At 49.1% G+C, this 26,292-nt stretch overlaps 1 protein-coding gene across 6 annotated transcripts in view; it reads right to left on the bottom strand.

Moving 5' to 3' along the window:
* The window catches only part of NECTIN1 (nectin cell adhesion molecule 1), a 202,028-nt gene extending 176,333 nt beyond the window's left edge, over window positions 1–25,695 (bottom strand). For 2 of the 6 annotated variants that reach the window (XM_081172615.1, XM_081172616.1), the window contains exon 1: window positions 24,507–25,690. In XM_081172615.1, coding sequence (XP_081028741.1) covers window positions 24,507–24,588 — 82 coding nt within the window. In that variant the 5' untranslated portion in view covers window positions 24,589–25,690. Of the gene's footprint in view, window positions 1–24,506 lie in introns of all 6 variants that reach the window. The other 4 variants (XM_081172614.1, XM_081172612.1, XM_081172617.1 and 1 more) reach the window with 4 other exon arrangements.
* Window positions 25,696–26,292: the final 597 nt, after the last annotated feature.

Raw genomic sequence — 26,292 nt, forward strand, 5'->3', positions numbered from 1 at the left:
CCCCTACCACATCTCCATGGGTTGCTCCCTCCTTGCGGCTGACCCCTTCCTCGCCAACTGCTCGCCCCCTCCTCTCTTCCCCTCTCTTACCTTTGCTGTCTTCGGTCTCCTGCTCAGGAGAAGATGACCAGCCCTAAGAACCCCCCACCATTCCTGGCGACTGTGGACAGCCATGTGAAGCCCGCTGGCCACTGGCTCTTGTGGTTCCCCACACTGACCATCCTTAAGAACACAGTGGCTAACCAGAGACCCTTTAGAGATGGTGCAGGATTCCAATTCCCATCAGCCCCAGCTGGCTTGGCCAATGCTCAGATGTGATGGGACTTGTCACCTTGTCAACAAAGGTCTGTATAGTAAAAGCTATGGTTTTCCCAGTAGTGATGTATGGAAGTGAGAGCTGGACCATAAAGAAGGCTCACCAGCAAAGAATTGATGCTTTTGAATTATGGTGCTGGAGGAGACTCTTGAGAGTCCCATGGACTGCAAGAAGATCAAACCTATCCATTCTTACGGAAATCAGTCCTGAGTGCACACTGGAAGGACAGATCGTGAAGCTGAGGCTCCAATACTTTGGCCACCTCATGAGAAGAGAAGACTCCCTGGAAGAGACCCTGATGTTGGGAAAGATGGAGGGCACAAGGAGAAGAGGATGACAGAGGACGAGATGGTTGGATAGTGTTTTCGAAGCTACCAGCATGAGTCTGACCAATCTGCGGGAGGCAGTGGAAGACAGGAGTGCCTGGCGTGCTCTGGTCCATGGGGTCACGAAGAGTCGGACATGACTAAATGACTAAACAACAACAACATCCAGAAGGCGACAGCAGCATATGAAGCTAGCTAATACTGACCCACGCCACTGGCTCACCTGACTCAGTACAGTGGTGCCTCGCAAGACGAAATTAATCCGTTCTGCGAGTCTCTTCGTCTAGCGGTTTTTTCGTCTTGTGAAGCAACCCTATTAGCGGATTAGCGGATTAGCGCTATTAGCGGTTTAGCGACTATTAAAGGCTTAGCGGCTATTAAAGGCTTAGCGGATTAGCGGCTAAAAGGCTATTAGCGGCTTAGCGGCTTAGAAAAAGGGGGGAGCGGGGGGAAATCGGAACACTCGCAAGACGTTTTCGTCTTGCAAAGCAAGCCCATAGGGAAAATCGTCTTGCGAAGCAGCTCAAAAACGGAAAACCCTTTCGTCTAGCGGGTTTTCCATCTTGCGAGGCATTCGTCTTACGGGGCACCACTGTATTATTTGCTCTGACTGGCTGGGCCTCTCCAGGCTTTCAAAGCAGACGCCCTGCCAATGACCTACAGTCTAGGGCTGGGTGTTCAAGTCCATATCGGTTTCATAATTTTTGACCCGGCAACATATCGTGAATCATGATGTGTGTGTGTGTGTGCTATGCAAAAAAAAAAAAAAAGCAATGTGGGAAAACGCATGAAGGCAGCCAAAACCTCTCCATAGCTCCATCCTTATTTCATTGTGACATTTCAGTATATCACGAGGTTTAGCTGTTGATATATGACGAAGCTGAAAATCAGATATCGCCCAGCCCTACTGTTCGCCTTTGCGTAGTTCCACCCTTATTTCAGACATCATGCTTTATTGGTATATTACGATATTTACCTGGTGATATATCATCATGTTGAAAACCAGATTATTACCCAGTCCTACTAGGGTCCTTCCCATGCTCACCATCCCTGTTGCAGTGAAAGAACTATGAAACTCTCTCCCACAGGAGGCAGAGATTCGGACACCAACTTGGATGGCTTTAAAAGAGGATTCACGGAGGATGTGGCTATCAGTGGGTCCTGAATACCAGTAGCTGGTAGATGCAGGAGGGGAGGCAGCTCTTCTGCTTGGGGGTCCTGCTTGCAGGTTTCCCACAAGCATCTGGTTGGCCTCTATGAAAAAAGGACGCTGGAATAGGTGGGCCATTGGCTGGATCCAGGAGAGCTCTTCCAATGTTCTCAGGAGCTGTAGCACAAGACACCCCCCACAATCTGTACAACCTTAGCAATTCTTGGCCGGCGCCTGCCTCCTTCCTTGGCCTCCGTTCTGCTTTTGATGGATTGTGCTCCTACTAACCATGCCAGCCCCTCCTCTCCGTTTGTCTTTCCGAGGAGGAAGAAGCAGCCATCCTACATACCCCCTGCCTGCGTTTCAGGCTACCAAGGTCAGCTGGCTCCTACGGGGCTCTTATCGAGAGCGGAGCATGCAGAGGTGGGAGGCACACACACAGATGGCCCTGGAGAGAGCTAATGGAAGCGGGCAACCTTGCCAACTCTAGCCAAGGATCAATCCATCATGGCCCAGCGTCCGCCCCCCGCCGCCGTCTCCCTGACCCACTGATAAGACGGATCCTCCTCTGCCCTTTTCCCTCCACCTCTGCCCTGAGCTGTTGCTGAAAGATCCAGCTGCCTCGCTCACAGCTCCCCATGAGACACTCTGATCAGGAGAAGCAGTGAACCCAAGCTGCAGGAGCTAATAGGTTTAGCCTCCACGCCATCTCAATGATCAGAAAGCAAGAAAGCAAGAGGAACAGCCATAAAAACTGGCTTGTTTCCCCACCCAAATGTTGGTGTTTCTTCTGCCCTTGGATAAAGCAGTATTCCCTACCTACCTTCTACCCCAAATCCCTGCTCAACCATTAAATAAATAGTAATCAATATCAGTTTTCCTACAGAGCACATTGCAGACAGAATCTACTGCAGGGAACCTCAGGTTTGTTAGGGGTGGATGTGGCCCTCCATGGCTTTCTATCTGGCACTTGGAGCCTTTCCAACACATCTTGCCTTGCTTTTCAGCTCTAGTGTTTTTGCTTGGCTGGAATTTGTCCACAAGGGGCATCTAGCCTAACCCACCCTGCAATGCAGGAATCTTTTACCCAACGTGGGGTACAAACCCACAAGCATGAGTTTAAAAGTCTCATGTTCTACCGACTGAGCTATCACAGAGGCATGGAATAATTATGTTCCTGAGATATTCTGACAGTGAATTGTGTACACATCCCTGCCCTTACAACCACCCTGCTGTGCCAAATCAGCAATAACCCCATGTTATAGGTGCAGGACACTGCAAAGTTGTGATGCAGCCAACATGGTTTCACAGGTGAGTAGAGAGTGGAACGCAGACCTGCCAGGACCAGATCTAAAACAAATGTGCCCCGTGATCAGTTCAAGCACTTGTTGTGTTAAGGAGCTGGAAACAAAAGTGTGTGTGGGGGAGACGGAGGGGTAGGGCTCTGCCCCAAGGAATATACAAATAAAACAGGAAAGAAGTACAAAGAAGGGGAAGGGAAGTAGCTCAGTGTCAGAGCACCTATTCCATATGTAGAAGGTCTTGGGGGTTCAATGCCTGGCATTTCCACGTATAGCTAGGAGAGACTCCTGTCCCCAATCCTAGAGAGCTTCTGCCAGTCAGGGAAGACAATATGGAGCTGGATGGACCAAGGGTCTTACTCAGTATAAGACAGCTTTCCTAAGTTCAAAGTAGTCAGGGAAGGAATTTTTCAATTGTTTTAGGAGCGGGGCAAGGATACTAGGCCAGCCATAACAGGCAATGTTTAGGTCAGCAAGTAATCCAGTGGGGAAGGGCTGTAGTTCAAGTGGTAGAGCCCATACTGTGCATGCAAAAGGTTCCATGCTCAATCCCTGGTGTCTCTAGATAGGGCTTGCAAAGTCTCCTGCCTGAATCTCTGGAGAGCCAACAGCAGATAATGTCAACAATGGTCTGATCTGATAAAAGGCAGGTTCGTATGTAATGCAATGGAGCTCATAAAAACCTAAGAGACAATGAACTGTGATGGATAGCGTGCTGGATTTAGACCGGCGGGAGGCCTGAATTCAAATCCTTGCACAAATGATGCTCACTGGGAGTCCTTCTCTCTCTCTCTCTCTCTCTCTCTCTCTCTCTCTCTCTCTCCCTCCCTCCCTCCCTCCCTCCCTCCCTCCTTCCCTGTAAACTCTTATATCATAGAAGTGTTGAGAGGATAAACTGGGGAAAGCCTGTTGCATTGCTCTGATCTCCCAGGAAGGAGTGTGGCATTTAGCAACAGCCAAGTGAATATGGAACTTTATACAGAGAGGTAGGAAAACCTGTGGTCCTCCAGAACCCCAGGGACTCCAACTCCCATCATCCCTCCTCAATGGGGCATTGATGATGGGAGTTGTACACTAATCCAGCAAAGCCTCAAAGCTACAGATTCCCTCCCCTCCCTGCTATAAAACACAATGTTCTGTCCAGGACTTATAGACTTTGACCTAATCACAGGCCTGCCTTTGATAGTATTCAAGCCCAGCACTGTTATCATTCACTTCAGGGTATAAAACAAGCCCTCTATGTACACAGCTGCGTACTGTCGGCGCCCCAGGGGCCTGAGAGCCTCGTGCAGGAGGCTCTCCCCATATAAAGTGGGATCGATTGACCTGTCAGGCTGCAGCCGCACAGCCTCCACTAATTGGAATCGCAAGAGGCATGCTGTGGTGCCTCTGAAGTGGCATCAACACAGAAAATCTCAGCCGATGTCTCCTTGCTCTGGAGAGCAAGAGGACACCGGTACACAGAGAGCAGGGGTTCTAGAAGTCAGCAGAGTTCTCAAAACGGGAGGCAGGCCCAAGGAACTTTGTTCCAGCTTGAGAGCCACATTCCCTACAGGACCACCTTCCAGAAGTCACTTCCTGCCAGCAGAGCCAGAAGCACAAGTGACCCAGGCAACGAAAGCAAGCTTCTTGCTTTGTAAAAATGCATGCCACTTTCTACACATTCCTCCATCCAGACAAACAAACAGCATTGTCAGAGGTCAGGGATGCTGCCCAAGCAAACCAACCATTTTCACAAGATCCAGAGTTGCAGAATATATATACCGTATTTTTCGTTCTATAAGACGCACTTTTCCCCTCCTAAAAAATAAGGGGAAATGCGTGCACGTCTTATGGAGCGAATGCAGGCGGGAGGCTCTGCTCAGCGCTGCCTTTAAAGAGCCCCATGGAGCGTGTGTGTGGCTCTTGGGGGCTTTTCCTGAGGAGGGAGAAGGGCTGCGCAGAGATCCCTCTTGCTGTCCTCCTCGGGGCAGGGGGAGCCTTCATCCTGCTACCTGGGAGAGGCTTCGCACGGCTATCTCAGAAGCCAGATCCCTCTTGCTGTTCTGGCTTCTGGGATTCAGAATTTTTTCTTCTTGTTGTTTTCCTCCTCCAAAAACTAGGTGCGTCTTATGGTCTGGTGTGTCTTGTAGAGCGAAAAATGTGGTACTCTTAAGTTCAGGTTTGAGTACGCCTTGAGGAGCATTACAACATCCAACCGCACCAATCCACACACCCCTGGGCAGCATTTATCCATCCATCCCTATAGATGGCACACCCAGTCTTAGGCAGCCCAATACAGTGGAGCAGGGATGTGGTTCACAGGCTCCAATACCCCATCGGCTCACATGGTCAATGGTTGGGGTGATGGGACATGCAATCCAGTGACACTGGATCCAGTGATACTGGGTTCTCCAACACTGCATTAGAGTTAGGGGCAAATGTCTGGCCCCTAGGATTCTTCCCAGGCCAAACAGCCTCCGCAGCCACACACCCTTTTCTCAGGCTACTTCCCTCACTGACCTTGCATCACATTCCCCTCCAGTGTTTTGGCTTGCCTGGAATGTGTCCTTGAACACTGATAATGTCTGTCATGTTCCTGCTGGGGAAGGAGGCTGAGGGGCGTCCAGAAACAAGCCTAGTGTACTGAGATAATGTTGATGTCTGTGGCTCCTCCTACTTTTCCCTCTAGCCCCGCCCTCCCCTGCCATGCAGTTTGCAACCTTCAAACTGATAAAGGTCCCCCACCCCTGTATTAGAGGAAATAAGCAATGAGTATTGGCCAATCTTGATTCAAGGAGCTGCCAAGAGCCTAAATCTCTGTCCTGCTCACCACAGCAGCTGCTTGCGTTTATTTGCATGATTCATGATGAGCAAGAGATGTCAAGGCTTGCCTGTGATTTGTTGGTCATGGTCAACCAGAGGCAGGAAGAGCTGGGCTGAGTAACTGAGCAGGGCAACAGAGAAGCATCCTAGGGCCACTTGCATCCCTGGAGACTACATATATATTATACCTTTAATGAATCAGAATGCCTAGAATGAGATGCTGCTTTTAATTATTAGTAGACCCCTGCAAATAAAAAGGAATTAATTTTTGAGATGTGCCAGGCTGGCTATGGGGAGAAGAAGGTTCATTTTCCACATCACTTGAAAGCAGCAATTATAAATCTCTCTGAAAGATGCATCTCCCCAGGCTAGCAACATTTTCCAAACTGCAGGAAAGTAGGCTGAATGGCAGAGAGGGCGACCATAACCCCCCCTTTTTGTATTTATACTGCAGGCTCAATTTTTTATTTAAAACACAAATAAAACCTGCCCCCTGCTGTGTTTAACATCAGAGAAGAAAAGAAACAGAAGAACAGGAAGAACCTTGTGGGTCATGCATCCCAGTTTCACAGAACAGCAGGAACTGGAGATCCCTTGGGTAGCATGGGAAGATACAAGCTTCCCATGGCTCCCTTCCTAGAGCAGGTTTTGACTGTACCTGTTGGGATGGACCAGGACTACAGCTCAATGGAAGAACACACACAGAACATCTCAGATTCGGTCTTTGCCATTGCCAGTTTAATACGGGATGGAAAAAAACTTCTATCTGAGTCTCCCAAAGCAGTGTTTCCCAACCTTGAGTCCCCAGAAGTTATTGAGTTATTGGGACTACAATTCCATCATCCTCATCAAGGATGCTGGGAGACAAGCTTGAAAAGGCTGCTTCAGAGAGACCTCCTGTCAATCAGGAGACATGTATTGGGCTAGATCAGTGGAGTGCTCTCTGGATGTTGACTCCCAACTCTCATCAGCCCACGGCCAGACAATGGTCAAGGATGATGTGCTTCCAAGAACATCTTGAGGGCATCATGTTGACTACCTCTGAGCTAAAGGGACAAATATTCCAACTTGGTGTAAGACATCTTCCTATATTGAGATACTGTATACAGTGGTACCTCGGGTTAAGAAATTAATTCGTTCTGGAGGTCTGTTCTTCACCTGAAACTATTCTTAACTTGAGGTACCACTTTAGCTAACACAATTTCTGTTCTCATCCTGAAGCAAAGTTCTTAACCCGAGGTACTATTTCTGGGTTAGCGGAGTATGTAACCTGAAGCGTCTGTAACCCGAGGTACCACTGTACTAAAAGGTAAAGTCTGCCACAGGTCACAAAACAGGTGACCAAGTTGGTTCACCAGAACGAAAAAGCCTGGATTCAGTAAAATACGGACATAAGAAGAAACTGCTGGACCAGGCCAATGGTCCATCTGTTCCAGCATCCTGTTTTCATAGTGGTCAACCTAATGCTTGTGGGAAACCTGCAAGCAGGACCTGAGCAAAAGAACCCTCTCCCCTCCTGCGGTTTCAAGCAACTGGTTATCCTCCATGAATCTGTTTAATCCTCTTTTAAAGCCATCCAAGTTGGTGCCTACTGTGGGAGGGAGTTCCATAGCTGAACTATGAGCTGTGTGCAAAAATCCTTCCTTTCATCTGCCCTGAATCTTCCAACGTTCAGTTTTGTTAGATGTCCATGAAAGAAACAACACGTCCCCCTGCCCACGTTCTCCATGCTGTGAATAATTTTATAAACTTCTATCACGTTATCTCTTACTCGTTTTTTCTCTCAGCTAAAAAAGTCTGAGATAACAGTGCAGCTGGGCTCAGTCGAAGGCTAAACAAAGCCAAATGGAAGGTTTCCAGTTGCTTATAGCTCTTCCTTTTGAGGAGAAGCTCTGAGCAGCTTAGAAGCTGGCATCCTGTGCTTGGATAGCTCAGTTGGAGGCATCATGGTGCTGATAATGCCAAGGTTGAAGGTTCGATCCCTGTATGGGACAGATGCATATTCCTGTGTTGCAGGGGGGTGGACTAGACTGTGATTCTATGATATCTAATATCCTGCTTTGCAAGCTCTGCTTAGTCCCACAATTATTTACTGAACCCACCACCTCTGGTGTTGATATGATATAAGGGGGAGCTGCCTGTGTTTTCTGCCCCCAAAGCTTATGCTCTGGGACCTGAAAACAGCTATTTTCACACTGCGTCTCGGTTTGCCCACTCTCAAGTATCTCCCCCCCCCCAACAATTTCAGCCACAGGAAAATTTTGGGTACACTCTCCTGTGACTTGAGAGGCCCCTTGTGTGTGAAACAAATCTGCACTCTGGAAGAAGCTTGCAAATGAGCCACGGAATTAGCTAACGTGGGAACGTTGTAAATTCTGGATGTTGTAACACTGTAAATTCATGACTGTGCAAATTCGCCGCAACCTCGCCGTCAGAGCTGCTATGATTCCCTCCTTCCCATAATTAAGTAACGATTGCACCAGGCATATAATGTATAGGTTACCAGGCACTGGGATAATCAATTCCACGATGTGTGCAGCACCAGATTAACAGGCAGGGAATTCTAAGGGGTGGATTGAGCAACAAGTCTGAAATCAGTCCAGGTTTAACAGACTTCTCTACAACTGAATCAAACTGTGTTGGTTAAAGGAAATGCAAAACACAGAAAATACATCTATATTGGGTACAGAATTCAGCAAGCTGAGAATCTCTGCTTCGAATTTTAAAAAAAGGAAGTTTGTAAATTCTTAAGTTTTGCTTTGCAGATTGGAGAAGACTCATCAGCCCTCCTATAATCTTCTGTTTGGGAGAACCAAAGACAGAAAAAACCCCTTGTTGATACAGGAGGTTGTGTTTCAGTGTTGTGGGCTCTTGAGGGTGTGTGATCAACTGCAAAGTGTGCAGTTAAAATAAACTTTAGTTTAAAAAATCACTCTAAGATAAGATTTGAACTGACGGCCTGCAACCTGACAGTTGGCCTCCCTCTGTCTTCTGAGGTTTCACAAGGCATTTGCCCAGACATTTTCAAGCCAATCTTCCCTCATAACCTTAAGGACTAGAAAGTTGGCAGTGGTGTGCTGCTGTTCTTTTTTCCTTTAGGAAAACAAAAGACACATTTTAGGATGTTAGGATGATGAAATCTGTGCCTAGCAGAAATTTATCTGCTTGGCAGAGGAGTGACAAACATGCGAAGACTGTCTTTTTAGGAAAAATAACCCCCAACATTTCTAGGCAGCATATTTCATTAGTGGGCTTGAATGTGGACGTTTCCCTATCCTCAGCCAGCCTTCCTGTCATTTAAGACCACATTTTCCCTGTGCTATTCCACAATGGATGCAGCCACTGGTCATCTTCCTTCTTCCCTATCCGTTTTTTAAATATATGGATGCTTACTGTGAGACAATGAAGCATTGGGGTTAGGAGAGCAAGAAGCAAGCTGGGAAAGTCCCTAATTTCACCCTAAATATGACCTCACACAACATCCCCACCCCTCCTTTGGTAAAATGAAGATAATCCCATAGGACTACCTCACAGGGTTACTTTGAGGATTGCTCAGAAAACGCAGATGAAGCAATCTGAACATTCAAGAAATGTGTCAAATAAATAGCAAGATTCTTAGCCTGAACCTCTCCAAAGTATTAATGTGAACCAATATTACATTTTTGTCATTCCATTTACATCTTGCTTTTCTTTCAAGGACCTACATGTTTCTCTCCTGCTCCACTTTTGCATTATTATTATTATTAATATTATTTGAAACAACAAGCCTGCGAGGTAGGTTAGGCAAAGAGAATGTGATGAGCCCAAGGTCACTCAATGAGCTTTTGGTTTGAACCCTGGTTTCCTAGGTTCTTGTCAGAAACTGGAACGACTGTACTACACTGGCCCTATAAATGACAGCTACAAACCTAGTTGAAAACATAAGATCTACCAATGAAGCTCCATTTCAAATTCAGTCTCCTGGGCACAGTTCTCTACCAAAAAAAGAAGAAGGGCCTTTTCACTGGCTGCCCTGGAACTTTGGAACTCTATGTTGCAAGTTGTCCATTTGGCTCCCCTCCCTTGTCAATTCTAGGAGGGCACTAGAAGACTTAGAAGACTCTAAGCACTCTTAACAAACTACAGTTCCCAGCATTCTTGGGGGTAAGCCGTGGCTGTTCTAAGTGGTATCATAGCGGTTTAAATGTATGATGCGATTGTAGCCTTGGTCTCACACTTGAGAGTGACAGGGCGCTGGAAGCATGCCACCGGATCTCAAGAACTGGCTTCTGCAGAGATACGGACTAAAGTTCCCTCTCAGCCCTCGATTCGTGCCATTCACGTCTCCCTCCATCCAGCACCTCCACCGTGCAAGGCATAAAAAATGATGGACTCCCAGCATCCCTGGGAGACTTTGGCTCTCAAGCAACACAAACAGCGACCCAAATGCCAGGAAAATCAATCCCTCAAGATCCCTCTGTGCTGCGATCATCCCCTCTGGAAGGAGACCAAGATAAAGCCTGCCCTGTGACTCAGATCGTCATCTTTGGAGCTGAACTGAAGCCACACGGTCTTGCCAGCCGCAGATGCACAGCTAGCGGGCAACAATAGCTTTGTCGTGGTGTTCCGAAGCTCCTCTCTCTCACTTCCCACTTCTCCAGCCTGGGCTCCGTTAGCAGGGTACTAGCCCATGCCGCACGTGCCGTGGAGCCGGCGCTGTGCCCTCGTCCGCAGTCCTGTCACATCCCCGCCTGAAGCTTGATGGGCCGCACCTGGCATGGCAGAGGAAGGCGACGTACAGATGTCCCAAAAATGACCGCATTTGCAGCTTCAGCTATAAATAACACCCAGCAGGACAGCTGTGCGTCCAGCACATACCGAACGAGACACAGCCGGCTTTGAGAGGGCAAAGCCAACATCTGTGCGATGCAATGAAGACTGAAGCCACCAGAGGGGGGAAATAAAAAAGAGGCAGGAAAGAGATGGGTTGTTGTTGTTTTTTAGAGAGAAGCAAAGCTCCAGCCACAAGAAAAGAGAGAGATTAGGAAGCCTGAGGCCTGTGGACTCAGAAACAAGCACAGCGAGAAGTGGCACAACCGCACCGGCATGAAAACACGTCAGAGTTCCCAGAATGCATCTGGCCCCACGCTAACTCCAGAAGCTAGCTGTAGGTGACTGGCAAGTTTTCATCTAGCGCCACGGCAGAGGTTTATGGAGGAATTAGCAAGGATTTGATCCCCCTCCCCCTCAATCATATTTCTTCGTGGAAGCCTTAGAAATAGCCACACCCAAAATCAAGGTTGGCTCAAAACATTTTGCTGCCTGAGGCAAATGAAAGGATGGTAGTTCCCCTCCATCTACACCAAAGCTGACTGGACTGACAGCTGAATTTATTGCAACACTGGTGAGAGGGCACTGGCCTCTTCTGCATCTGAAGGCAGCAGGCTAGCTGAAGGGAGCAGAGGTCAAGAGGGATACACAGCTGTGTCTCACTGCCGCCCCTCAGGACCTGCTGCCTGACTCTGCCTAATGTTAGGGCCAGCCCTGCCTGAGATGCAACATCAACAGAAGAAAAAAAAAAACCCCAAGGGTTAACCCTATATACGAATAGCAGTCAGGGTCCATCACTTGGCCTGTATTGGTCAGAGGACACTGAGCCCAGACAAACCTCACACCTGTCAGAATGAGAGTTCTACAGGGAAAGGGCTGTACCTTATTGGTGGAGTATATGCAGAAGGCCCCGGGGCAATCACCAGCCTCTGGGGGAAAGGCCCTTGCCACTCTGCCTGTAAACTTGGGGTTCAGAAGCAGGATTTAAAAAAGGAGATGGGCCTACGGAGGCCACAACTGGAGAGCCAATCAAAACCTGTCCATCCCCACATCTGGTGATGTCATATGCATTAAAGCCTTGAGTGGGGAAGGGAAGCTATTTGTGACTGTAACTTTCCTCCAGCCCCTCAATTTCACACCCAAACAGACTTCCTATTGTATTCAGAGACACTTGCTGGCTGTTTCGGAGGAGTGGTGCTTGGGGACATCTACCAGCTGGGGAATCCGGGGTTTGCCTTTCAAACGCTTGACATCCTACCACAAGACAACCTGCTGGCATCAGAAGCTACAGAAGAGAAAGCGACAGGAGACACCTGAGCTGTCAGATCCTGCAGAAAGTATAGAAGCACCGCTTCACACAATACATGAAGCCGTGAGGCCGGCGGGAGGGTCTCAAATGGGGACTCCCAGCTTACGAGGCCCAATGCCTTACTTCCTACACTGGTGTGCCATTTCCTCTGCAAAACCCAGCAGACCAGAGTTCTTCCACCTTGGGTCCCAAAATATCACAACTCCTACTATCCCTGACCATTGGCTGAGCTGGCTGAAGCAGATGGGAGTCCAACAACATCTTGGGAGGCAAAGTTGAAGAACTCGGCAGCAGACTGGGTTGTTTGCTTCGAGGGCACCACCAAGGCTGCAGGACCAGCCCTCTAGAGAACCTGGTCAGCTGGCCACCCCCTGTCCCCAGCCAGCTAGGCCCTATAAACCCCCAGCCTCAGCCCTTCCTCCTCAGACTGTGTCGTTTGTCTCATGTGTGAAGGCTCAGCCAAAGCTTGTGTTTCCTTGGACCCTCTCTGGTTCTGAATATCTGTCTGCCCTTGGTCTCCCTGATACTCCACTGTAGCTTCTCCTGCATTTGATCTCACCTATTCCGGACCAATGTAGTGTTGTGGCTGGCTCAACTGGAATGACAACCAGCCCAGCCCAGTTCCACAAACTGGCTGCCTATTGGCCTATCCCTTGTCAATGCTGATGCACGACATGAATAATTGCTCTGGATTTGTCGTCACCAGTCCTGTATTGCGATTGATGTGTATGTTGTAATCACCCATATTTTCTCCAGCTCCTTCCTCTCCTATTTACAGTTCTGCTTTTAACACTTGGGGGGGGGGGGATGTAACGTATGATGAGTGAATCTGTCAGTTTCCATTTCTCTCGGTTCCTTGGTTTTCTAAAGTTTCGCTTCCCCCTTCTTGACCTCTGTTTGCCAACTTTGCAAAAGCCTGTATGGAAAATCCTAATTGTGGGTGCATTTTGCATATGATGTGCATTTTGGCAAACATGTTTCTCCAGTGTAATGCATTTCTGCCATGATTTTCACTAACTGTGGGCACACTTCCCCTTCATATAAAAACTTCATTACTACTACTACTACTAGAGAACTGCATCACAAGATTCATAGAAGGGCGAATCTTGAAGGGCAGCTGCATTTGGGTTGGCATGTTGGTTTGAAAAAATGCTAATTAGGGAGCTTTGCATGAAAACGTGATCCAAACTAATCCTGCACACCTCCCACATCTATACTATGAGGAGACACTTCACCAACTGGACATACACTGAATTCTACCTAAAGAATCGAACAGAGGCGCTTGGCCCCATTCCCACAAAATGCAAATCCCATGGCAAAGCTGCTGCCTGGGTGGCACCACAACTGCAAGAGATTCCCGAGCTCGGCAAATTTCAGATGCCGTTGAGTAAGTGAGCTGTTTTCCCCTCCTCTATTATTTAATTAGAAAGTAGCACGTCTCTTGCTGCGTTTCCTCCATTCCCCTCTGCTCTAATGGATCTTGTTTTGCCTCGTGCAGAATGGCAAACAGATGTAAGAGTATACACACACGCAGACACACACACATGCACGCACACACACACAGCCCCATAAACAAACATTGCTAAGGGAGGGGGCTGCAAGCCATAACACCAGGTGCTAAGCACCTGCAGAACAGGAAACAGGATCCGCTGGATTCGAGTGGAGGGGCTGTAAACCTGCAAACGCATCCCATCTGCTGATGCACATCCCAAGCAAAAAATAAGCCCTGCGAATGTGCAACTGCACCGAAGCACATTCATTCCTCATTCCCCCCCTTTTTCTGTCTCTCCTCTTCGGCTTCTTCCCACGCTTGAAATTGAGATTGCAAAGTCCTAGGGGCAGGGTGCTGTCTTTTTGTGCTCTGTAAAATGAGACTCACACCAATGGTGCAGTATAAAACAAAGAAAGTAATGAGTTATTACTACTACTACTAATAATAATATCATAATTATTATTATTATTAACCCACCCTTTACCCTAAAGTCCCAGAGAAGGTTACAATAATTTAAAATAGGGTTTAGAACAGTTCAAAAACTTTCAATTAAGATTGCTGCTAGGAGACCCCTGTTCCCATGACAGAGCCACAACTCCTAGAAAGGTTTAATAATCTATCCCTCTTCCCAGGGAACTCTGGGAATTGTATCTGTAGGAGGGGAACAGGCATCCCCTAACAATGCTCAGCATCTGTAACAAACCACAGTTCCCAGGATTCTTTGGGGTAAGCCATGACTGTTTACCGTGGCACCATGCTGCTTGAAATATACAGCGAAGAGGGGGCTTTTCTCTGCCCCACCCCTTCATCTTGGGCCTAACCCACCCACGGGGGCGCACCCATGCAGGCCAGAATATCTTGATGACACAGCACTGTTGTGCCGAACCTCTTTTCGCCTGGGGCTACAGCTGTTTCACTGAAGCGCAGCCAATGTCTGTTCCCTCCTGGCCTCCTCTGCAACCTCTCCCTGCTTATCTCCTCTCGCTATCTAGGTTTGTATGCCGCACCCCATGGGGCACTATCTGGCTTATTACACAGCCCCTGTTTCCCTGCAAGAGAGCGGGAAAGCAGCAGACAGAAGGAGGCGAGGTGCCACTGGCTAGATCAGGCCTGGGAAAGCAGGTCACTCGGGAGCTAGATCTTCCGGTTCCTCCTCTGACTCAGCTGGGGTGCAAGACGATGCCCGCGGGAGCCTTCAGTGCTGATTAATGGCAGTGCCAAAATAAAATAATAACCATGTAGCAAGCTCCTGGGTGAGGAAGGCAGAATGAAGCCTGGGACACAGCTTCCAGACTTCGCCAAGGTCACTGGCGGTCCTGAGCCAAGGAACAACGTTCCAAGGAAGGCGGCTTCTTCATGCCCACTAAAAAAACCCTTTCCCCCATATCTCCTATCCATGCTCCAAGCACCAACCAAGCCTTGTCTCCTTGCACATGGGATCTCAGACGAAGAAAAGCAAAAATGCAATGGGGTGGTGCATGTTTCCAATGAGATTTGGTGGGTTTCGCTCAGGATCTGACAGATGCAGCTGGGTCAAATTCTGCTTCTCCCTCTCTCTCCCCATATGGCAAAGTACCAAACCAGGCTTTGGCACAGTGTCTAGGCTTAGCAGAGAGCGGAGGCCAACCCTGGCTCTCCAATGGGAATACCTTTATGATGCACAAGTTTCCAAATGCTTGCTGGGTTCATTCATACACTCCTTGTTTAGGCAAACGCTTAAAAATGTTGCCCTCTTTTGAAAATGAATGATTCAATGCTTGTCCGGTTCTCAGGTTCATTTCACCATCAGCCAGAGCAGACAACCAACTATAGAAGATGAGGCAAGACCATATTGGTTTGTTCTGGTTCCAACCAGTACTTGCTCCCCTTCAAGTCTAGACATTTGCCTCCGGCTGCAGCAGGGCTGGTGGGTTCTAGCAAATCCCACGAGAAGCAAAACACACACATGTTCAATGATATCCCATAAACAATGGCATCTAGTTGTATTTTTGGAGTGTGCAAGGGGGAAAAACACAGTTGTCATATCAACAGAGTTTTTTCTATATTTAAGATAGTCTTTCTACATCTACTGATCTACCAAAGGAGTCCTGCACTCCAAAGGAGTCTGCTGTAGATCTCTAGCTCACTGCAGGGGAATCTGGGGAATTGTTCAATGGGTCTACAATCTACCCCAGTCTAAGTTAGTAGCTGCCACCATAAGAACTTAAGATGAGCTCTGCTGGATCAGACCAATGGCCCATCTAGTCCAGCATTCTGTTCTCACAGTGGCCAACCCGGTACCACAATGAGAAGCCCACAAGCAGGATACGAGTGAAGCAGCGTCACTCTCTGCCTCTGATAATTGAGGCAACAGGAAGCCCTGATGAGGAGTAGCCAAGGATAGCCTTTATGCTCCATGGATCCCCTTTTAAACTGGTCTACACTTGACCTCACCCTATTTAAACCAAGAGCAAAACCTACGCGTTGTTCTACATCTGCACTGATAATGGTGAAAAAGCTGTATTTTGGACAGATAGGTCCCTATTACTGATCTTTACATAGGCAAACCTCTGGCAAACTTCCAAAGAACCTCAAGGCTCAGCAGAATACAGTTTGAAATCCATTGGCCAACTTGGAGATTGACCAACTGAGCAGATAACTCTTGACAATGAACACGCAAAAACACATGAAAGCATTTTATGTGCAGCCAGGACATTGGCCCGTCCAACTCAGCATGGGCTGCCCCAACCTTCCTCAACCTGCTGTTTGTCAAATGTTGTTGGACTCAAGGATGATGACGTTGTAGTCCAATAACATCTAGGGGGCAACAGGTTGGGAAAGGCTGGCCTACTCTGATGGACAGGTTCTTAGGGTTTCAGCAGCCAACAAACTTCCCAGATCTGTTACCTAAGAACAGGCATCCCCAAACTCGGCCCTCCAGCTGTTTGGGGACTACAACTCCCATCATCCCTAGCTAACAGGACCAGTGGTCAGGGATGATGGGAATTGTAGTCCCAAAACAGCTGGAGGGCTGAGTTTGGGGATGCCTGCCTAAGAACATAGGAAGCTACTTTATACTACACTCAGAGCACTGAATTCATCTCGCTCCACATGGGTGGCAATGACTTGTGGCAATTCTCTGGGGCTTCTGGTGCAGGGGTCTCCCCTAGTCTTACCAGGAGATGCCCGTGATTGAATCTGGGACTTTCTGGATGCAACACAGAAGCTCTATCGCTGAGCTGCAGCCCTTCTGGCAAAGACACAAATTGAACCAGAGAATTTATATGTGCAAATCCCAGGGATACCTAGTTTGGGCTGGCTGGAGGCAACCTTCTGTTGGCTCCTTTTGCCATCCCTTCCCACTCTCACCATGCATCAGCTTTTGCCAATTCCATCCCTCAACCCAAATCCTAGTCATCCTCCAAAATCGTCCTCCCAACCCTCTTCCCTAGACTGTAACAACCCCCACCAATTACACATACTGCATTGGTAGCTCATCATCCCTTGCTGGCCTGGCCTGGGCTTGCTGCTATTTGTCCCACCTCCCTTCACCTCCGCCCTGGCCATCTTGCTTAACCATTAAGTCCTCAGGGCAGGACTAACATCATGTCTGCATCATACTTAGAGAACCTCATGAAATTCAAATGGAGCGCAGGAGATCATTACCTTTGGGCTTTGCCCAGAGGCTCCAGCTCCTGCAAACATGCTGACACAAGACGATTGATGGGGACAGACTATCACCAGCACCTAACACTGCTTCTCAAAAGCTTGCCCTGGCTGCCATTATACTATCAGGCTGGGTTCAAGGTTCTTCTATTAATTTAAAAAGGTAAAGGACCCCAACAGTTAAGTCCAGTTGCGAACGACTCTGGGGTCGCAGTGCTCATCTCGCTCTATAGGCCGAGGGAGCCGGCGTTTGTCCGCAGACAGCTTCCGGGTCACGTGACCAGCATGACTAAGCCACTTCTGGTGAAACCAGAGCAGTACACAGAAACGCCGTTTACCTTCCCGCTGGAGTGGTACCTATTTATCTACTTGCACTTTGGCATGCTTTCAAACTGCTAGGTTGGCAAGAGCTGGGACCGAGCAACGGGAGCTCACCCCGTCGAAGAGATTCGAACCACCGACCTTCTAATCAGCAAGCCCTAGGCTCAGTGGTTTAGACCACAGCGCCACCCGCATCCCTGATTCTATTAATTTACACGGCCCTTAGTAACCATTCCAGATCTCTTACATCCCCATTGAATCACGGAGGCCTTTGGGGGAGTCACTGTATGTGGTCCCCCATTGCTCAGATGCATGGCTCCTAACCAGTGTTAGAAACTCAAGATATATAAGCTAGGCTCCTTAAATTAAGGCTGCAGTCACCAAAACGGAATGCCTAGTTGCCATTTGGAGGCAAAACAGCTCTAAAGCCTTATGTTTCAAATGATGGACTGACTGTGATTGATTATCAGTTAAACATCTGGCTAGTTCAGATGACAACCTTGAGCTGGGTTAAGAACTTTGAGTACTTAAAGAAAAAAAGTTACTTTATCCATGGACAGTCCACATATATATTGGCCTTTTTTTCTTAATGGTGAGTGGTCCTGCTCAGGCTGCACAGAAAAAGCAATTTGGTTCCAGAAATTCCTTCTGACTGTGCAGATAAGTTATAACTGATAGAATTCTACATTAGTGTGTGAAACAGTGTGCTTTAGTGGCACTTGGGACACGGTGGCACTGTGGGTTAAACCACAGAGCCTAGGACTTGCTGATCAGAAGGTCGGTGGTTCGATTCCCCGTGACGGGGTGAGCTCCCGTTGCTCAGTCCCTGCTCCTGCCAACCTAGCAGTTCGAAAGCACGTCAAAGTGCAAATAGATAAATAGGTACCGCTTTGGCGGGAAGGTAAACGGCGTTTCTGTGTGCTGCTCTGGTTCACCAGAAGTGGCTTAGTCATGCTGGCCACATGACCCGGAAGCTGTACGCCGGCTCCCTCGGTCAATAAAGTGAGATGAGCGCCGCAACCCCAGAGTCGGCCACGACTGGACCTCATGTCAGGGGTCCCTTTACCTTTACCTAGTGTGTGAAATCAGTCCAGGTCCAAGGATCCCCAGATGGTGGAGATGTCAGGTACCATCTTGGCACCCAGACATCTTCACTTGGTCTCAAAGCGGTCGAAAGGCTGGTGCAAAATGCACCTGGCCCCTGGCTAATTTCAAACACTGCTATGTTCCAGCAGCATGGTGGGCTCAGTTCTCAGGAACGATTGAGGTCAGATGGGCCCTGTCCCTGTTAAACTTCCAGTGCTTACTGAATAATTTGTTTAAGAATAACCTGTTGGATCAGGCCAATTGCTCATCTAGTCCAGCTGTGTTCTCACGGTGGCCACCCAGACGTCTGTGGGAATCCCTCAAGCAGCACCTTCCTCCAACAGGCTTTTAAAATGTCACCTCCTCTGTCAACATCCAGACTGTAAACTCGTTGGGGCAGGGACCTGCCTTCTGCTTATGCCACGCTGTAAAAGCCACAGCACCGGGATGACATAAATAACCATCATCTTCCAACTGAGCTCAGTGCTGAAAGTTCCCAGTGACTCCCTGACAGGAACACACCCCACCGCTGTCACTGACAAGGCCTGGTGTTATTTTGACCTCTGCATATTAATCATGGATTAACATGAGGTGGGGATCAGCCCTCAAACCTGTTTTACTTTCCTCAGCACTGCCCTGGTACATGGGAAGTAATGATAATAATACAGGATGGACCCTGAGCATGTGCAAAGTGCCTTTCCGCATACCAATCAGTAAGCAAAGCTGGTTCTTTTGCTGAAAATTAAGGGCACTTGCTTCCAGGCAGGGCTGCGGTCCAGCATCTCTCTGAATTAACTGCTGATGATAATCACTTATGGTTTGTTCAGGAACTTGAAAGAGTGTGTTTATTTAGTGTTGGAGCCCAGCGTTTTCCCAAGGCTCCAAGGAGGTGACAATTTCCCTTGTGCTGCTTATAACAACTGCAGCAACAGCAAACAACTGCCACCTTTCCTTTCAAGGCCCTCAAAATGATAGCCAGGGAAACTGGGGTGAAGAATTCCACTCTCCCCTGTAAGATTGCAAGTTCTTGTAGGATCTGAGCTCTGAAGCTCCAAGGGTTAAGGCTAACTGTTTTGCTGGGTCAGTCAGACCCACTGGACCCCCAACCCTGCACACACAATGCAGAGACAGTCTGTTTCCCTTACTCAGCACATCTCATGCCCAGGCCTCACCACAAGCCTCTACTTGTGTTGTGTAAACCCAACTTCAAAGGAGGGAGGAGGGGAGAGAGGAAATAAATGCAGCTGTCAATTGAGTCTTACAGTCCAGGGGAGATCCTAGCTAGAAGGTCCTTTTGGCTCAAAGAGAAACACCTAAGCAGGAACTCCAATCCCATCTTTTTAAAAATATATGGAATCTGGTTTTTGCTTCTGTTCTGCCATTTTACTGCTGTTGATGATGAAGTTTTCTGCTGCGCATGATACTGGCTTTTTTTAATCTCGGCAAACACAGGGACTTTTTTGGTTTTTGCAGGCTTGTTCCTAAATTCCTAGTGCATCACCTATACCAGGATATTCACTGATGATATTATTATATTGTATGGTTTTCACAGAGTGGCCCAAAGCAACTTCCATTAAAACCAATTGTAATGTGGGGTGGAGAGGTGCAGACACGCAGCAGAAAGTAGCAGTGTAAGTCACTTGGAGATCTTTTAGGTAACAAGCGACTGGAAAGTTTAATTAATTGCAAGAACTTTGCTGTGATTTCTGCATTGCAGGGGGTTGCAGTGATGAACCTTTGGGTCCCCCCCCCAGCCTTGCAAGTCTATGAGTCTATGAACAGTCCACTGTCTCTCAAGACAGACGGAGCAGTCATCTTCAAAACCATCACACATTCTTAGACTGACTGTTGGTCTGCTCCGAGTGCCATGAACAGTGCTTTCCCCCATTGTACCCATTTCCCTGACAGGCAAGTAACAAAATTGTTCATCTTTTTTAAAAGCTTCTTTTTAAGAGCATCGCACCCAGCAGCCCTGAGTGGTTTGTCATCTTGCACCCCCACCCCACTCCCGGATGTTTCAGAGTATTAAATAGTCAGACCTGCGTCTCGAGTCATCCAAACGTGCCACAGCCTGCTATAAACTCTGCAAGGGAAGGGAAAGTACGCAGGTTGCATCATAGATTGCAGAAGGCAGATCCGCAATGGGTACTTGAGCCGACCATACTAAAGGCACATTTACGGAACAGGATACAGTACTGCTTTTTTTTTTCTTACGGGGATCTTCCATCACTTTTATGGCATATATATATAGATCCCCTTTATTAGCACAAGAGAAAAAAGCAAATATTGTAATAAGGAGCGGCAGGCAAAACCGAGAAGTAGTGAGAGTAATATATCTATATCCCCATATTGAAGGGATGCATATGAACAAGAGACTGCGGAGAAAACACTTAAAGACAGCCTGATGATTCCATTGCAGCCCGTCTGGTAAGAGAAGGCAGATTCACTCTGTCCAGGGCATCAGGCCAGGAAATAAGGGGGGAGGGGAGCAAGGTGAATTAAAAGAGTGTGCTTTTGACCTGGGAGAGAGCAGAAAATAATAATCATGCACTCTTAAATCTCTTCTCGCTTTCCCCCCACTCCGTAATGTGCAAGATTTCCACACCACAAGTTTCATCACATTCATATAAGCAACACCTCCTCGTTACTGTTAACTGCTGGACACCCCAGCTGCAGGAAGTTTCCAAAGCAAAGGTCTCTTTCTCCTGAGCTGCTAGCACTGGCTTTTCTTGAAATGCAAGTGGGGTTCCTCCCACCGCACCCCAGAATCAAGGAAGGGAGCTAATAGATGAGCCTGCTATATCATAACCAGGAAATGCCATAGAAATATATCATTCTGCTCCTGAGACCAGATGTGGTCTTAACTGCCCTTGTGAGCTAAACTGCCACAGACATCAGCATCTACGGTGCTCTGAGACACATGCCAGAATAAATGAATGCTCAAAGTGGCACAATGTGGACTAGCATGATGCTGCAGCACAGCCACATGAGGCCTTTGGAGTAAACATTCTGCCCTCATCCACAACTGAAACAAAAGCCTAAGGAAGTGGGGTTTATTTTACTATCAGAATACAAACTACACCTTTCTAACACATAGGTATAAACAATTGCTCACCTAAGTAACTACACTTGCTCACAGTCACTCTCTGTTATCTTCGCTTCTCCCCACTTCTTTCTCCCCCACCCCCGCCTATCAACATTTAGACTGTAGGCTCCTTGGGGCAAGGACTTTTCCCTCATATAAAACTTACAGCACCATGTATGTGGATGGTGTTGTCCAAATGCAAAAAAAGAAAGAAAGAAAGAAGAAGAAGCAGGAGATTTGGGTGCTGGGAAGAGAATTTAAGAGTGACATCCATGACTAAATATGGGATAGATGCATTGTAATACTTTGCTCCCATCAAACTCTCGGAATGCATATCTGCAAGCAGAAACCCCTTCACTTCAAGATTCTGCAAATAACTGTGTGAAAACCCCTGAGAACTTTATTCAAATTTGACATATGCAGTTCGAATTCCAAGTGGCATTCTGGTCCCAGATATCCCATTCAGCTACTGCATTGATAAACCCATGCGTGTGTGTTTGAGTAGGCAGATTTCAGTCAATTTCTTGAGCCTAGGAAGCAACAGTTAAAAGCTTTTGGAACACAAACATCACACACTCCCCACACCACACCCCCGCTCTTAAACACACAATATTCCCAGAAAGCATGCTTGCATAATATTGATTCTTTTTCCTTGGCAAGGAAGTTTGGGGGGGGGGGGGAGAGACAGAGAAAGAGAGAGGGAGAGAGATTTCAAAACCGTGGGTGCATGTGTTAAGTATTTTATTGAGCTACCAAGACATAAAGATATATATATATTTGGAAAGTAAGAGCCCACTCAGATTACTTCATGGATTTGATTCCATTCACTGAAGTTTACAGAAGAAATTTTCTGAAGTTTTGGGGAGCATGAAGTTAGAGCCCCCCCCCAACGCAAATTCTGACAACACCAGTGTCTCACCTGCTGGCCACCAGTCCTGAGGTTCAGAATACTTTTTTAAAAAAGAAACCCTACCTAAATCATCCACCTGTCTCTGGAAAACTAACATCCACTTTAGAAGTCCATGACATTCCCAGCCCCCCTCTCCTCAGATTTTAAACTTATGATCCGAATCCTCTTCTCCCGCCACAACTCTGAAACCAGCTTTCAGAGCAGCCTCTCTTTCAATGCAAGGAACACTAGGGACTAGCAGCTTAAAATCCTCTATGGAAGGAGTTCCAAGGGAAAGACTCCCTTTCCATCAGCTCGTTCCTGGGGATTGCCTCCTATGAGATACTGTTAGGCCACCCTGCTGGCCCTAGGTGAGAAAGGATGGGGTCACTACCAACTGCTGTGTGCTTTGAAGACTCTGGATCCCACTTCCTCCCCTCCCCTTAGCTTCCCCCCATCCTCAGGCCTCAGTTCAGCCTGCCCCCTGCTGTACCAGCAGCAGCAACACTGCTACAGAGAGCCAAGCCAATAGACCTCTTTGCCAACTGCCACTCCGGCGGGCACCAAAAACACAGCAGTGAACATGGACTCGGAACAGGCTCCCACCACAGCTTTCCTCCAGTGACCCAGCTGCTTGCAGAAGGAAAACCCCTCTGGGTTCTCCAGCCCCTTGCAAACTGTGGGCACTCACTTCCCTGCACATTTCTGGAACTGAACACTCAGTGGTAGCAGCAGCAGCTGTATCCTCCCAGAGCATCATTCCCCTTTTATTGCCCGCTGCAGTGCTCCCTCTCCAAAAGGCAACCCCTCCCACTGCAGCACACACACACACACACACACAGCTCCTTCCTACCCCTGCAAGACAAGCTGGGCAGGTCAGACTTGGGGGCAGTGATACACAAACTTGCACATCTTCCTTGCAGGGCGGCCAGTTGCCTCCACAGCCCAAAGAGATAAACCTCCCAGCAAGACCTCCCCCAAAAACCACACTTGGATTTCCTCCTGGAAGACGGTTTTCCATTAAGGGCGCTGACACACAATCGGCTTGGACTTCCCGTTTTTTCTCCAAGCCTCTGTCTCCAGCTTCCCCAGGAATCATCCTGCACAGCCACCTTGCGTCTTCTCAGGATATGTGTGTCCCCCCTCAATCCACAACTGGATTAACCCACTGCGTGCAAAGCAAACAAAAGCACAAAGAGGAGGGGTTTTTTCTCTTTTCAGTTGAGGAAGAGTGGGCAAGCTGGGTCAGCTACCCAGCTGGGTGCAGGAAATTAAAAAGAAAAAAAGACGAGATCGTACCAAGAGACAGCACCTTCCCTTTTTCTGCTTCCTACCAAGAGTCAGGCATAAAGGAGAGAGTTGCAGGAAAAGGGTGTATATTAGGGCATCTGTACCCTGCTGGCTGGGCATCTATCAGAACCAAGACGTATTCTGTCAAGGGTGGGCGATGGAAGAAGCGCGGCGTTCTCTACCTGACGCTTTGGACCCGGAGGAGAACACACCTAGGGCGTTGGAGGGCACAATGCTGGAGCAAGCTAGCCTTCCCAACTGCTGCGCTCTGGCAAAACCAGGGTAGCACTCGTGCCCTGTAAACCCAGCAGGTGAAGGGAGCTGGTAGTACCTCAGGTGGCCAAGACTGGGTTTTTATTTAAAAAATAAACAGGCACTGGCTGGCAGGAGCCAGCCTGGCACCCGCTGGCATCCAATGCCCAGAGTCTTTAATACCCCTTTCTTTCCCCATGCCACTAGGACAGCTGCCCACCCTCTCGCCATACTCGTGCCACCACCATCACCTGCTCCAGACCGAGGCAAACCTTTCCTCCAGTTGCCCAGCTCAACTTTCTCGGTCTCCTATACAGAGATCCCGAGACACACAGAGACCCAAACGCTCCAAGGTAGCTCCACCGGAGAACCATCGTTCTTATGAGAGGCACGAAAAAGAAGAGAGCGTCTTGTTCAGACGATCGCTCACCTGGGACGTAGGAAAGCGCCGTTAAGCAAACTCCGGTAGTCCACCAGCCCCCAAACCAGCCCTTCTGCAGTTTCCCGGCCATCGGGGAGAGAGTTCCTTAGGTTGCCTGGTTGGCGATTCAAACAAAGACGAAGCGACGCCGAAGGTGCGGATCGATAAGCGAAGAACCCCCCACGCTAGTAGCATCAATCGGATCCGCTGCCAAAAAAGGGCGGCCCTTTAAAAAATAAAATTACGGGTCCCGGAAAGGGCTAAAGGGGGAGTACAATATCCACCAGAGGAAATCAAGCCACACACGCCCCCCAAGTTGCTTGCCGAGATGGCGCCCTCAAAGCTCTCCTTTCCTGGGGCGGTCCTTGGCGACCCAGCCGCTTGCCAATCGCCCCCTGCGCTCTCCAAGGCCAGCCCAGTCCGGTCGTCTCCTCTGGGATCGGGGGCCAAAGCTGGCACAGAAACGAGGAGGCAAGCACGGAGGGCGAGAAAGGAGAAGACCGCCTCCTCCTGGGCTGCTTAGACCGGATCCTGGCGACAAGTCATCTCCCGATGCTCCGGACACCCCTCGTGCGGCGAGGCGGCACAGCCTCCGACCAGGGATCGGCTTTGCCCCGCTTTCTCTCCCTCCTTTCTCTCGCTTCCTTCCTTCCCTCCCCCCTCCTCTCTCGCCAGCCACCGAGCCGGATCCCCCGTGGCTTTGGGGCTTTTCTGGGACTGAAAAAGAGAGCGAGCGCGGTCGGATCCCGCGAGCACGTTGCTGTTGCTCCTGCTGCTGTTGCCGCCGCCCGGCGATCAGAGGGCCCCGGCGCGGAACAAAGTGCTCCAAACAAGCTCCATGTCTCGCAGATCCCAGCTTTCGGCGAACCCCACGGCAGGCGGGAAGGAGGAGGAGAGGCGGCGGCAGCAACGGCGTCGTCGGATCCCCGCGATTGGGACTGGCGAGAGCACTCCGAGGAGGCTGGAGCGGCGAAGAGGGCGGAGAAGGACGACGACGACGAGGAGGAGGAGAGCAGCGGCTCCTCGCTGCAACATCAGCACCGGCGAGAGGCGCCTCCCTTTCTCTGGGCAGCCTCGGCTTGCTCTGAGCTGGAGCAGGGTGGCCAGCCGGAGAGCCGCGGCGGGGGCGCGCCTGCGCGTGCACCCTCGCCCGCAAGCGCGCGCGAGAGAGAGAGAGAGAGCGGGGAGAAAGGGGGAGAGGAACGGAGCGCGCGCTCTCTCTCACACACAACTCCCACCCGAGCCCCGCCGCTGGATCCCCGGGCCCGCCCCCCGCGGCTGTGATGTCACAGCATGCAAAACAGCAGGCGGGGCGCCGGAGTTAATTCTCCGCGAAAGGGGCGCGTGCGCAGTGCCGCGCGTTCCTCCAGCGTCCGTCTGGTGCGGTCGGAGAGGCTCGGCGGGGCAGCTGCACGCTTCCCGCCACTCCCCCTCCTGCCCCCCCACTCTCTTCCCCTGCCCTTCTGGGTCTGATCCAGACCCATAGTGAAACACTTTGAACTGAAGCCCTTCTGGTACTGTATTGAGACCCTCCTAGATCTCTTTTATTGGAGTGGGGACAGCAGTGGCTCAAAACGGAAGGAATGGATCCAAATGGGTGTGTTTAAAGGAGGAAGAGAAGTGTGTGTGATCCCTTTCAGAGTTCTACTGGTAAGCTCTCGCTATGGTCCTGTGCTGTGCTTGTGAGCTTCCCAGGGGCCGCTGTTAGAGATGGGATGTGTGAATGGATATTTTCCGAAGAGGGGGCTTGGTGGTGGTGATAGGGTGGAAGGCAAAGAGCCTAATCATAGGCTGA

Source organism: Podarcis bocagei (assembly GCF_964188305.1).
Source record: "Podarcis bocagei genome assembly, chromosome: 15".
Taxonomy (NCBI): domain Eukaryota; kingdom Metazoa; phylum Chordata; class Lepidosauria; order Squamata; family Lacertidae; genus Podarcis; species Podarcis bocagei.